Below are 13,995 nucleotides of genomic sequence, written 5' to 3' on the forward strand. Positions count from 1 at the left end.
GTCCATTATGTACTTATTACACTTTCCATTACATATCTGAGAATGTCATCTAGATCAATGTTACTCTTTTACATATCCTGCTTGTTCTCTTCAAACAGTCTTCAAATGAACACTTCCTTTCGTTATCTCTAGTCTTCCATTCCACCTTCTGTTGTACTAATAAAATATAATCTCAAACATTGTACTTTACAGATCACCCAAACGTAAACTTTATTGGTTCCTGTATCATGTCCCCCACGAGTATTATTGATCTGGACATTGATCTCTTAACTCTTTCAAGATGTACTCTTCTAAAAGACCACTAACGTGTCTGATAATTTTGCACAATTTTTCAACAACCTTGTGTCGTCAACAATGTACCTAACCCTCCAAAATACTTTACCAATCTTGAAAGAGCCGAGAACGTTTACAAACGTGAAATTCATGCGTTTTTTCTTCTTCAGTTTCTCGCGCAGTGAAATTTGTACACTTTCATTGGTATAATTATTTATGTTTCAACGTGACCCTGCAACTGACCCACGATTTTCCTCACCCAGCCTGCCTGGCTCTGTCCCGCAGACACATCATCCCTCTCTTCGCCATTGTTCTCCACACAGTTGTTCTGTGTACCATTCTTCCGATATTGGTACGTCGCACTCTCATTCGTAGGTGACTTCACTGACACTTTGCAGTCCAAGTCTGGTCCTTTCAAGAACACGGACTTCACCCTCAAATAGTCAGGTTTTTGAGCAACGTTCGGTTTGCACTTCGTGGTCGCAGTGTACGTCGCTGGGTTTACTATTAAGGATGACTCAGTTCTCTTCTTTGCAGGAACTGGCGGCGCGATTTTACATTTAAACGACACCTCCTCGGTCGCGTGACTCGAGAGCGGTCTGGCCACGAGAACCTCCTCCATGTCGCTAAATATTGCACTGTCCCTAAAAGCATCATCCACGTCCGCGTCCACGTAGTTTTCGATCGTCTCGAACGACTTCTCGTAAAAACTGTCCGTCTCACTTTCCCTATTCTCGACACTCTCCTCGTCCTCTTTCTTATCTTGCTTCGCCTGGACTGAATTGTTCGCCAGTTGACCGAGCCGTTTGCTCTCCGAGAACAGTATAGAAGGATCTGCGTAATCGGACTGAGCGATACGAGCACCCAAACTGGAACTCCCTTGCTTGTAATAAAGCGACGGTACCCTCGAGTTCGATGTTCCTCTAGCAGCACAGCCTACAAGCTCCTCCACGTCCGATGACGCTTCCCTGGAGTGTTTCAGTTTTCCTTTCTTCTTCAGCTTACCTGTGCTCAACGAGCGGAAGTACTTTGTCCGTTCCAGTTCCTCGCTGCACTCCAGGGTCTCCGTGCTCATGGTGTTTCTTAATCCTTGTAAACGACTGCCAGCCTTCGACAGGACGTTCTTGAATATGGTGGAACTACCACTCGTATTTGCCCTGTAGATCTTATGGTCAGGGTGTATATTGGTGGTCGTAGAGGACGACATGTGAATTTCAGAATAGGCATCGGTCAGAGTATCGTCCAGGGAACAGAAGAACGTCGACGTGGAGGTCGACACGGAGGTAGGAAACTTGGCGATCCTTCCTTGAGGCTGGCAGGTCGATGCGTATCTCTCCATATCCTCCAGATTGATCTCCGCAGGCTTATCCGACGCTATCGTGAACGGTCTCTCGCTCATTGGTTTCCCGTCCCTCTGCAAGAACCGTGATTTGGTCACGTTCTGATTGGAGTTTGGGTTGATCTGAAAACTCCGTGGAAGGGAGCCACATTTTTGGGGCGATGTGGGCAGTCCTTCGCAACGTTTGGTTAGCCACACCGCCGGCCGGGTCGGACTGTCGTTGTTATCTAGATCTTTCTCCTCTTGCAGACCCTCCCAAACATGTTGTAAGTTATCGTAGTTACCAAAGCCTTTATTAGTCTCTTCTGGTGTATCCTGATTACAGTCCGCATTCTCACCTGTCGTTCCCCTGTCGTTTTCTACTATCTCTGTCTCCCTGGTAACCGTAGTCTGAGTTGGTTCTTCACTCCTGGACGCTGAATTCTCCCGTATCCTAAGCGCGGTCTTGATCACTTTGCTTTCTGTGACGATACTTTGCCGTTTGAACGCTTCGAACATCGTTTTTTTCTCGTGGACACGGTTGATCTTATTCTTTAGGCCGGTGGTATCGTTTAATTTGTTTTCGGTTTTACTCAGATTGTCGTACAACAACTGCAACTGTGTGGGTTGATGATCCCGGGATGAGGATAGGGTGTTCCAGGTGTTGTTCGTCCTGACTAGCCTGTCCCGTTGCGCTGTACGAAGACGCGTCATCCGGTTGTTTGTGTTCTCTGTGATGTAATTGGTGTTCTCCGAGTCGCTGTCGTCGGAAGTGTCCGCGGACATGTGTTTATTGAAACGTTGCTGTTGCCTAACGTTCAGGATGCTGTTCGTTCGTTGCTTCTCGAGGAGCTTTTGGAATTCCTGGTTCTGCATGAGGATATGACCGACTATCTCTTCGACTGTTTGAACTTGAGTTTGTTGCTCGGTGTTCTCTTTGGCTTCTGGCGTTGGCGGATTCGACGTGTGTTGTTCGTTTTCAATAATCGCGCACTCAGGCTCAATTGTCGCTGATCCCGTGTCGCCAATGTCTTCCTTTTGCTCCTCGTCGGATTGATTGAGACAGACGTAGGATTGGAAGCCTGGCTCTGACTTTCTCCTCCAACCGGTGAAGCGATCCTGAATAGAAAATAATATATCGTGTGATTTACAAAACATATCAAGTGTAGTTTGAACGCATAAAGTTTCTGTATATTCTTTAGTACCTTGACTTTCGACCCGCGTCCATCAGAAACTCTAAGACTTTGATCTCTAGAATCATTCATGCTAGAATCTTCATTCTGGTTTTTCCTTGGCGATGCTGGAGAATCCTAGAAAATAGATAAAATTTAAGAGATCGTACAAAGCAAATGTAGGTACTAATTTTTTACCTCGGTTGTAGTCTCAGACTTTCTGGCATTTTTCTTAAACTTCTGCCTAAGCCCAGTTTCAGACCTCCGTCTCTCCCGTTCCTGTTTACGCTTCTCTAAGTACTCTGGCGGTGCGGAATATTGTTTCTTTGTCGACCCTTTGTCCGTTAGAGCGTCATCTATAAAAATAATATAATCTCTGTGCAGGATGGTATCGATTAAATAACCGAGCAGTTTCGACAGAATCAGATTTCTAATTACCCTCTGGTTGAGTCTGGCCAAGTTGCAAGACTAACTGCCTTGCGTGGATAGGTATCACCGCATTGTAATTTTCAAGAATCACCCTCTTTATCTGCAACGTCCATTCTCTCTTCTGCTCCAAGTTCCTCGCCTGTAGGGTGTACTGTAGTCGAGGATTGTCAAAGGGAATCACGTGGAAACTAAGCGGTTCTCCTGGTATGCTTTCAATAAGCATCAGGTTAGAACACTGTGAACAAGAAGAAAGTATTTTCACTAAAGTGTTCCCTACGATTGGTGCACGCTAACGATGGAAACAAGGGCTGTACCATAATGTGAGCTTTGTAGACTAGAAGTCCATCTTCTTTCTTCTTGGTGAGAAGAAGCATGCGGTCGAACAAAAAAGCATGCCTAGGGGCTTTCGCTCCCCGCATTCTGAATCGCCCTTCTGCCACCAGTTCTCCGCTGGTGGTTAAATCTGGCCCAGGCCAACCGTACAGAAGCGACTGAATCTCTTGTACACGCACAGCGTGTTCGTGTCGTCGTTTCATTGCGTTAATGTGCTTTGCGATACCAGTCATTGCAGCTAACGCCCCTTCGATCGCCTTCCTCCCTTCAGTCTCATCTTCTCTTAACTCACAGTCTGCTCCATACTCCTTCGACAAGTTCTGCAAATGTATCGAGTTGTTAATGTTAAATTTGACTGTTCTGTTTTAAGATAATCAACAGTGTCAAGGTTAATATCGTGGTAAGAAGGAATTGAATATAGAGTACTTGCCTCTAAAAGTAAATGGTACTTCAGAATCCTTTGAACAGGTTTAAGAAGAAACGACCCAAGAGGTAACGCATGTCCCAAAGCTGCTTGCCTCTCGCGAAATGCATTTGCAGCTTCTTCTTGACTCATTAAGTCGGTTAAAACAGAAACTGTCCTGAAATGAACTGTATTAATTTCCGTCTGAACTCCAAGAGCACCGAAGACACTTGATAATATTCGTGTATCTTAATTTATTTAAAGAATGTAATAACTGTTAAATCATGTACTCAGCGAATATTTACCTTGGGTAATTAGTGCAATACTCTGTGTACACTTTGAATCCTGAGTTGTGCTTTATAAATGTGTTTGCCATGCAAACAGGGTCCAAACCACATTTCTCTATTTCTTTAAGGAACTCTCTGAAACCAAATTACATTGTTGTTAAAAATCACATAGAAGTCTAATCTCCTTTTAACTTTAATTTATTCCAGTTCTCGAATCCTTGGTTCACTGAATTCCTAGTGTAAAAGAAATGGATACTAATGCTTCGAGAGAAATATTAGGAAGTGAAGGAGAGAAAGGAGAAGTGTAAGGTGCTGCATAGTCTTAATTATGTAAGTCACAGGCAGTCTATATATCTAATTGGATGTGATAATTGAAGGATACTCTACCTATTAAATTCAAAAATATCCTCGATATTACTAAATAAGTCACTTAGTTGCATCTGGTGGGCAAACGATGCCGGATCGTTTCTCCAAAATATAAGGTATCCCTGAAAAACCCATGAGTTAAGTTACAGGATTCTAAATGCAGAAGAAGAGGCAGAAGAGAGGATGCTGAATTTACTTGAATAATCTGCCGTAGGTGTTCCACGTATATCGCTTCGGTGTCGACTATTTCGAGAAGCACCCTTTCCATGGGGTTTCGATGGGGATCGCAGTAACGCGACCTGTGAAACGATGGATCCTCCTCGGCACTGTTTCTTCTTTGACTACTGCCATCATTGCCGATTCGGCAATTCGATTCTGAAACCGTGACCACTCCGCTATCCCCAGAACCTGGTTCATCAAAAGAAATCAATCCTCGTTATCATTGCAGAAGAGTGGTGAACTTATTAAAATTTTTAACATTTCCTGTCATTATCGTCAAAACTCTTATTTACTAAAATGATCAAGTGGAGTTTTAATTATTTCGATTAACTACAAAATCAATATTACGTTCAACTAACAAAGTTCCAGAAGCATCGGTTAATGGATCGTTTTTGGCAGTGTTTCGACAAAGAGCTCGCCAGAAATAAATATTATGCAGAGGAAATGATTATAGCTTGAAATATTTTAGAAATCTGTTTCCCAATGTATCAGTCGGAGGAGATTCCAAGGACTCCGACTTTCTCTTCGCTGTAGCGTAATAACCAGCAATGACAGTAATGATAGCAACGGTGGCAATAAAGTTCTCTCTCGGCAGTCCGCGATCATCGAGGAAAACATTGCTCGCCGGCCTGAATTGCACGAGAAAATGCGTGCACTTCCAACACGCGAAGATCAACCGCGTGTCACTCGCGTACGCTCGTAAAATGTGTATCTAACTGACCCTCCCTTTTTGGGAGGACGGAGTACGATGAACAGAATTCTCTTTTTAAAAAAGAGAGAGCGAGAGAGAAATATGGTATTCCCTACGTTAACTGACAATTTCTTTCGTGTATACTCAATCGTTTGTTGCAGTGCTATCCGCAGGTAAAGGACCTCTCACACTTTAGACTCTATATTGCGACATAAAGAACAATGGTAGCAGCAAAAGACAGAGTACTGCCCAGAGCAAAGGAGGTCAGCTTCACCGGTGAGTAATTTTTCGATAGAGCTATAAATCTCCTACCCGAGCATCTTGCGCCGAAATGTTCGTGCTTACCTTGAGAACTGGCGCAAGTGTCGGCCAGAGACTCCACGGACGCCAAATAAGGATTAACATTACAGGTGTTCCCTTGGTTGCTGCATCCGCTGGATGACGTACTGGACGCGACAGAGCTTCCAGAGAGGGGTCTACCAGCGTTTCTGCATCTCCGGTTGTACCTGAGTGGCGTGAGTCCATTGCTCTCCCTACGATATGACTTTTCCTCGATCGTACAGCGGGTGGTTCGATCCTTCTGTTGGTTTTCCAGGGTCCCGTAAACGTTGTTCTTCTCCGACGCAACGTCCTCGGCCACGATCACCACCCCGACGCTGCTCTCTATTCCCTGTTCCGAGGGCATCGCGTCCTCGGTCTGGGCCTTCGGCACGTCAGCACAGAATTGGTCGAATATGGAGCCTCGATGGGAACGGGACACCAAACTGAAACGCTTCTGGAGCACCGTGGGAAGGACTACGTGATCGGTGTATCCATTTCCGCGACGAACCAGCTCGTCGAACATCCCCAGCACTTGGGGCACCAGGTCCGTGCTGGATCCTAGAAGAGCAGTTCGCGTGAGAAATGATCAATTTACTATTTTTACTATTCATTATCTTTACAGCGGAATTTAGAAATATCAGTTTGTGATTCCCAACAGTGGGATAATAGGAGCTGAATCGGTTATAAGGTGACTGGAAACAATTTCTATGGCGTTACCCTAATTAATCGTCTGCACTTGAGAAATTTAATATCTTGAGGATTGTTTCTTTTGGGTTTAAAATAGCTCTCTTGCTGTGAATCGAATCGCGAATCCGCTACGAGAAATTCCTATTTCCGACCGCAACCGGAATTTTGTTTATTGCGAATATCGCGTTTCAAGATACCGATGGCAGCAGCCCCCACGGCATTGCATACACTGGGCTCGTTTACTTGCGCACCCCGCGAAACATAACGATATTGTATAAACAAACGGGCAAGGTGATGGTTTCCAATTCCCCTTCGAGGCGGACGTGAATCAACGTGCAATGAACTTGTTCTCGGGGCAACATGTGCTCTCCGCTGCTTCTGCATTTTGCGTGGCACGGATCTATATAGGGCGATCCAACGAGAATGTAACATCTTCTCCTTAACGCACGCGTGATAAATAATTGAAATCTGACCAAGCGAAATGCATAAATCGAGACTATAATTTATACACGATTATCGTGCACGTGGAATAATGAAGTAATAGCGTCGGGGAAAGTGTTAAGTGATCATTAACATTTGAGAGTTTCAGAAATATTTATAATTATCACAGTAATACTTATCGTTTTGCTATGGTTTGCATCGTTAAAAGTCGGAATAATTTTTCTGATTTAGTTTGCAAATCAAGCAGGATTTATAACGAGGGCAACCACGATAGAACGTTCGCCTTCGGGCCAGCGGAGGAAGTTATTCTTTCGGGATTTGCAGCTGTCGGGGTACGAATGCAAACATCTTCCATAAAGAACAGGCAAAGAAAGCAATGTATATTTTTGCGCGGCGAGATTTATCGTTAGACCAATTGCCTTCGGTCGGTTATTTATGCGCGTATTGGGAAGGCAAAAAGCTACTATAACAGGCGTTAGCTAAAGTTGTTAAGTTACCGTCTTTGAAACTGAACGCAGGAAGTGCTAAACCGGGACGTTGAAGAATTGTTTGCTGTTCCTCTCGATTCCTTTTATTTTACGAGAGGGACTGTATGCTTTTAGAAAACTGTGCTGAATTTCAAAGAATTTATTAGCTCGTTGCGGATGAAATGGCGGACTTCATTGTCCCGAATATCAGATTTATGCTGTCTCGAATGAAATTGATAAATGAACAAGTCGGTTCTCAAGCGATAAAGGTACCACTTGGAAGAACAAACAGCTCCTGTATAAGAGACTTCGGTTCTGTCACATAACACCAAGGACAAGACCCTCGAAAATACAAGGCACTACTCCTGGGACAGCCAGTAGTAAAACGCCACAATGTGCTTCTTGAAGATAAAAAAAAACGATCTAAATGTCACCGTGGGCCGTTCTTCACGGTGCCGTGGCCGAGGTTCAGTGCACTTGTGCTCAAGCCGATTTCCAACTTTTCCCACGTCCGGGCCCGAAAACCAAGAATCCTCGACGGTATTCAAGCCGAGAGTTTCCTCTCGAATTGGAGCGAGTCGTTCGATCGTTACGAACGATCATATCGTTAGCAAATCGCTGATTTCTAAATTATTTTCAGGATCTCATAACCGTGGAAGTACGTCGCTCAGAATGGTCGACGTGCATGTGTTTGTGTGTGCGTGCTGCTCGCGGGACGATGGAAAACGGGAGCCACAGCGGAGCAAAAGGCCGAACCGTGTCATCGGTTTCTAACGTGACAGGCCGGAGGAAGCCGGTGCGCACGCGAGGCCGAGACGAAAGTTGGTCCCGGTTCTATTATTAGCCGAGTTCCAGCCAAGTGCAACATCGCGATCGGGGAGGAACGCATATGGCCAGCAACGAGCGAAGCGGAGCAAAGCGGAAAGGAGCGGAGAGAGAGAAAACTGTGTCTGCTCTACGACGACAAGCGCAACGACGACTCCCGGTTCTCTTGATTCTTCTTGCCACGCTCGCTCTGTTCTTTAACAGAAACACGCTTGTTCCTTCATCGAGCTTAATTACTTCGTTCAGTTAGAATTTTCGTCCATCAAACTTGTTGTCGTGAAACGCAAATGACAGAGGGGAACAGAACTTTGCAACGCAAAAGGTTCCTGCAACTATTTATTTTACTTGATCAAAACGACAAATGATTACACGAAAGCAAAGAAATATATGTACTTGTACGTAGTTGGTAGTTAAAAATTGATGAAACTACACTACGTAAGCAAGCAGTGATGGCGATATTATACCAACGACAGAGCCCATAATTCTCCTATTCACCCTGTATCTGTTATACAAAATAAATTGTTAAAGTGTATAAGAATTACTTTAGCTTTTGAGGTGACAGTTATAGACAGATCTTAAGGTGGCAGTAATTGGAACATCTACCCTAGAAAGATTTCTGCCTCCGGAATAGGTTTTATACATATATCAAAATGAAATGACCACTTCGAACGAATCAGACGACTTCTAATCTCAGGTCTATCATTCCGAATCAATTTCGTCCCGAAATGGTCCTCTGAACGATCTAGTGGCCGCCAAGAGGTGTCGCCCAAAGCCATCGAAGTCTCCGATCGTTGAAAAATCACAGGCTGCACAGCCACCGGGAAAAGTTAAGTGTCCGTGAAAGTGTGCTACTGATAAACGACCTCTCGGAACAATTCACTGACCCGCTGGTTTTTTGTTCCTGCCCGGAGCCACCTTCTGTCCCGTAATCGTTTCGTAACCACCGTGTAACGCCGGTAATCGCCGCGATAAATACCGGTTACTTAATTGGTTTGCGGGGGCCATCGCGAGAATCGTGTCCCGGTCTCATCTCCGTGACCTTTTCGTCGGATACGGACAGAGCTGGCCCTCGATCCGTCATGGAATGCGGTCGCAGGAGCCATGTTTTCTGGGAAATGGACCATTCAAACGGATTAATTAACCAGACGAATTGTAGTTCGACACGAATCAGGATTTCGGGTCGAATTCGATGAGGCGATGGTTCGCGAAGGGGTTCTCCGTGAAATAACTGAAATCATCAGACGTTAGTTCATCCTGGAAAAACTATGATCCCATAGAAAGTCGTATGAAATACACTCTCAACTACTGGGACATTATCGAAAACGAAACGAAGTCGAAAGAAGAAACATATAATTGGACTTTGCCAGACGGATCAGGGTGTCGAGTAAAACGTACAGAAATGTGTGTATTCAGGGATTATGATGATCCTCTTCAATTCAGACGACACGGCCAGTCAGAGTCTGGATGAAAGTCCTACTCTCCATTCGGATTCAGTGAACTGCCCCGGAGAAAAACGTTGATCGACCGGCCGTGGCGCCGGGTTGCGTCGGCCAGAGCGTCGAGCAAAAATAGCGTGTACACGGGGGGAGTGATGGGGGGGACGAGAAAGAAAGGGAAACGTCCGTTCATTGACGAAAAGCAACGCGAACGACCGCTGAAAAGTCTCAAGTGGCCGGTTGCGTCTGCATGCCCGCCACGTTGCTCTGACTCACGAGAACGCAGTAGAAGCAGCAGCAACAAGCGACCACGGACGCTCGGCGTCGTTGCGGGAATGACAAGGAGCGAGGATGACTAACAAGGTCTCGCATTGAAGCTGACCAGAAAGGCCAGTGAAAATACTGGCGGTGGTAGATCGCTGGGAAACTCGCGCTTTCGATATGCAGATGCGTCTCATTTGCCTGTGTTTAAATTCAACGCGTTACTTCGCGATACCGATCGTTGCGATCCTCCTCCAGGGATTATAATCGTCGCTCATTGTGTTTTAAACCGTAATATTTCTCACGGGATCGGTTGGTTGATTGTTTGTGACGGATAAATTGCTATCAGGGTAATGAAATCATCGGTGGACTGTAATAATGTTTATTGTTTAGTTAATTATCGGTGGTACTTGATACAGTCGGTTGTAATAAATTAAGTTCCATCGTGGATCGTTAGTAGAGGCTTTGAATATCGTAGTTGAAGAGTGCACCGTGGGTTGCGTTAAGACTTAATTGCGATCGATTGTTCGAAAGAGCTTTATGTTAAAGTTTAAGGAATAATTTCCTAGCGAAACGATGTTTAATATATTATGTGGGAATGATAAGTAGATTCTACGGTGAGAAGCTCGTGTTGATAAAATGTGCTGTTCCCGCGAAGTGAAATCGTAAACGTAGCATTAATTTAAACGGTACCACGGTGATTTGAATGCGTGGTAATCGCGGAACTATTACCATCACCGTTTGATGCAACCTCAATACAAGCTTCCATCAAAACTGTACTTAAAGTTGTACTCAATCTAGAGTTAATCGAGACCTAACCTGGATACCGGTTGGATTCTAACATCCACACTTGAGAAGATAATATAGCTTCTAAAAGAATTGCAGATTAAAATGCCTATCGCTTATTCAAATGTGCTGTCCATGCTGCCTTCATTTCTTCCGTGTAATATACGAATTAGTTTTTTATTTACAAAAATGACGGTAAATACATTACTGTTGTTATTATTAGGCAACGAATAGAGTCGAATACATGTACTTTTCTGCTGTTATTACGCGAACAAAGTAGAACACGAAGGGTGTCGGATTGGTAAGACGAGGTAGTTACGAAATCTTACGCTTTCTTCGTGCACACAATGTCGAAAAAGAATGCATTCTCTCCACCGTTCAGGCCGCATAAAACGATGTAACGACGGCCACGTGCAGTTTGTTTTACAGTCTCCAGGTGCGAGGCACACTCACCGAAACCGAAGGACTGTTTTCTCGTGCTTGCGCCATTGCTGAATCAATCGCGTGACGAACAAAAGGGAATAAATTCTAGTTACCTTAACTGTATGACTAATTTTGAAACGTGCGCGCGGACAGATAGTAATATAGATTACAGGGCAGTGTGACTAGCTCCAATAATCGTAACACGACGACAAGTTTTCTGTGACTTCAGGGAGAGAAAATATGGACTAACAAAGCCTCCGGTGCGTTTTGTGCGCGTGTTAAGGTTCATGGAACCGCGCCAAAACGGTCCCGGTTCGCGATGCGTTAAGTAGGCGACCGCGAAAGCGTTAACGCCCAAAGCCAGAAAAAACTACCGGGGCAATTCGGGATTCCCCGATGTTAATTTCAACGATTCTAATGCAAATGGGTTAACGTGTCGAGCGAACAAGCCCTGCCAGTTATCGTTCGTCGCTCACGAACACGTATCCCGGTCGTGATTTAATAAAACCCGTAAACCGTTTGGTTATCGTCGCGCTCGTCTCGTTCCTTGGACCATTGCGGGCCGCGCTATCGACCGCCATTCGCCGCGCGATTCCCCGGATTATTGCGACCCCCAAGAAACACGATCTCCCGGCTTTCCCTTCGACGCCGTTCACGACGTTTCGGCGCCTTATCTCTCGGCCCCGATGTACCCGGAAACCTGCTTCTCCGACTATATTTCTTGCTCTTGGCGAACAAGATTAATCGTACCTCGCGACGACGTCTTGAACGATTCTAATCTGTGTATCAGAGATCCAGAATAGAAATAGATTTTAAGCCTTCAGTTCGATAGTTTTTGGCAATTTTTCGTGGAAGATGTGAAAAACCGATGACGAGGGTCGCCTTGGTGGACCCATCCGCCATTATGGAGAACCAGAAAATTCGATTTCTCGAGGACGGTAATAATATTAGAACAACGATGTATTACAGTTTTTTATTTTGTATAGGATTACGAAAAGAATAACGTGTTGATCGAAGATAATATTCGAGACCACGAACGATCGGTAGAATGGTCCGAATTCTCGAATAATTATTCCAGTGGCGAGCGCCATTAACCGTCGCCAATATAATTTGTGTTAACGTTAACGGCTCCATCAAGGGGGGACTACTTTCACTGTGTAAGTTACTTTCATAAATCACGTCTCGGAGGCGTCGCGCGATTTCTATTTACACGGGGATCGATCGAATTGCCTGACATAAGTCTCAACGATATACACGTATGTATGTAATATCTAATCTGTTATAGAACAGTGTTGCTCGACCGATTAATTTTCCGCGAACATTAAATATTCTTGCATGCTGGTCAGGCAAGCTTGATTTTCATGGGGCCACCTCCATCGTTCTCCGACTCGTTCGTTCGACCTTTTCCCATGAGTCACTCGAATTCCTCCGCATTCTTCTCCCGCGGCCACCGCATGCATTCCAGGGATCCGCGATTGTCAGTCTCTGTACAAAGGGCTATAAAAATAATATTTCCCCTCCTCGCAATCGTCTCCGAGCCACAAAAATAGACACCTAACGAAATCTATTTAGAATAAAAATATCTAGGCACTGGCTGGAGCAAAAGAGATTCTGGGCTCACCACCTCTCTGATCATGGTTTTATCTATTTCTGTTCCCAGATGTGTTCGTTTACTTTCCTCTTCCTAATATTCTTCAGGTCTGTGCTTTCAACTCTTATCAGTGCTTCTATCCAATTTACAGACACACAATTTCCGTCCTTTTCTACTTGACAGCTCGTTTCTTCTTGCAGAAAGAAACTGGGGTCACTCGGACAGGCTGACGGATCCTCCTCGATCGAAGTCTTTCCACCGACAGCCCCAGGACAGGTAGCATCGAAATAGGCAGTTTTAGGATCGGTTACAATGGTTTCTCTCCTCCACCTCAGACTGCATGCATCGGAATGCGCCTGGATGGGCAGCGCGTTTCCGGGTGCATCTCCGGGAACAGATAAGAGGCACAAAAGGCAGCCTGGAATTCCGGGGCAGAGGAGTCTCACGTTTGCGCAACGTGATCCTTGGTACTTGTCCCTCGGCGGCGCAGCTACGTGAGCCGAATGCGATCTCGTTCCTTTTCTGGTTCGTCGCCGGTTTTCTGCTTTTCCGGCATTCCCCGGGGCCCGACGACGCGAGAGACCTACCTCCTTCTACGTGATGTGGTTCGCGACCGGCGGATTTGCCGGGGCCATTAGCTGTGTGATGCCCCCAAGAAATTTGAACCGTTGCCAGCAAGCGCGCTGAACTCTTTCCCCGTTGTGAAATGATTCGATACCCGTACGGATTCTTACGGGTTCGAAAGTGAACTCTGATATTTCTGCTGACAGTTTCGTGGGAAACTAGGATATAGTTTGGGTAATGCCTCGGTTAAATCTTGGTGTCACTGGAACCAGACGTGGAGATAACAGAATCAGTCTATGTAGACTAGATCCAATAGATTAAGATCGATACTTGGGTTTATATTAACGTCAGTAGTCGAGGAAGAGTTTTGAGTTCAGATCGATAGAATAGTTTACTGCTAGCTCTAACTGAGTTCTAATGATTCGAAGAACAGGTAGATAGATGATAATCCAAGTTTTAAGTATTGAGCCAAGCCACTTTCAAGTGGACGAGGATCTAGAATTCAAAGATCAGAGAAGAAATGAATGCCTACTTAATTGAATCGATTACATCCAGATTCAATATTTCAGTCTGTCTGAAGGATTCACGTTATCAAGCGATTAGATCTTTTTTTATTAAAAAAGTCGGAAACGGGGTAATTGCACGGTTTACGAGCTAGAACGTAGTCAATTGCGTTCGAGCGGTATCTGAAGGATTAATCTT

The 13,995-nt window shown here is 44.9% G+C and overlaps 1 protein-coding gene across 1 annotated transcript in view; it reads right to left on the reverse strand.

The window, feature by feature from the left end:
* Positions 1 to 487: 487 nt before the first annotated feature.
* The window catches only part of LOC107186274, a 43,066-nt gene continuing 29,558 nt past the window's right edge, over positions 488 to 13,995 (reverse strand). The window contains exons 2-11 of the mRNA XM_015574107.1: positions 5,837 to 6,370; positions 4,778 to 4,989; positions 4,603 to 4,703; positions 4,234 to 4,350; positions 3,956 to 4,106; positions 3,507 to 3,845; positions 3,202 to 3,427; positions 2,962 to 3,119; positions 2,797 to 2,901; positions 488 to 2,710 (exon numbers count right to left, since the gene is read on the reverse strand). Coding sequence (XP_015429593.1) covers positions 488 to 2,710; positions 2,797 to 2,901; positions 2,962 to 3,119; positions 3,202 to 3,427; positions 3,507 to 3,845; positions 3,956 to 4,106; positions 4,234 to 4,350; positions 4,603 to 4,703; positions 4,778 to 4,989; positions 5,837 to 6,370 — 4,166 coding nt within the window. The remainder of the gene's footprint in view (positions 2,711 to 2,796; positions 2,902 to 2,961; positions 3,120 to 3,201; positions 3,428 to 3,506; positions 3,846 to 3,955; positions 4,107 to 4,233; positions 4,351 to 4,602; positions 4,704 to 4,777; positions 4,990 to 5,836; positions 6,371 to 13,995) is intronic.

The sequence above is a fragment of the Dufourea novaeangliae genome, unplaced genomic scaffold (assembly GCF_001272555.1).
Source record: "Dufourea novaeangliae isolate 0120121106 unplaced genomic scaffold, ASM127255v1 scaffold64, whole genome shotgun sequence".
Lineage (NCBI taxonomy): Eukaryota > Metazoa > Arthropoda > Insecta > Hymenoptera > Halictidae > Dufourea > Dufourea novaeangliae.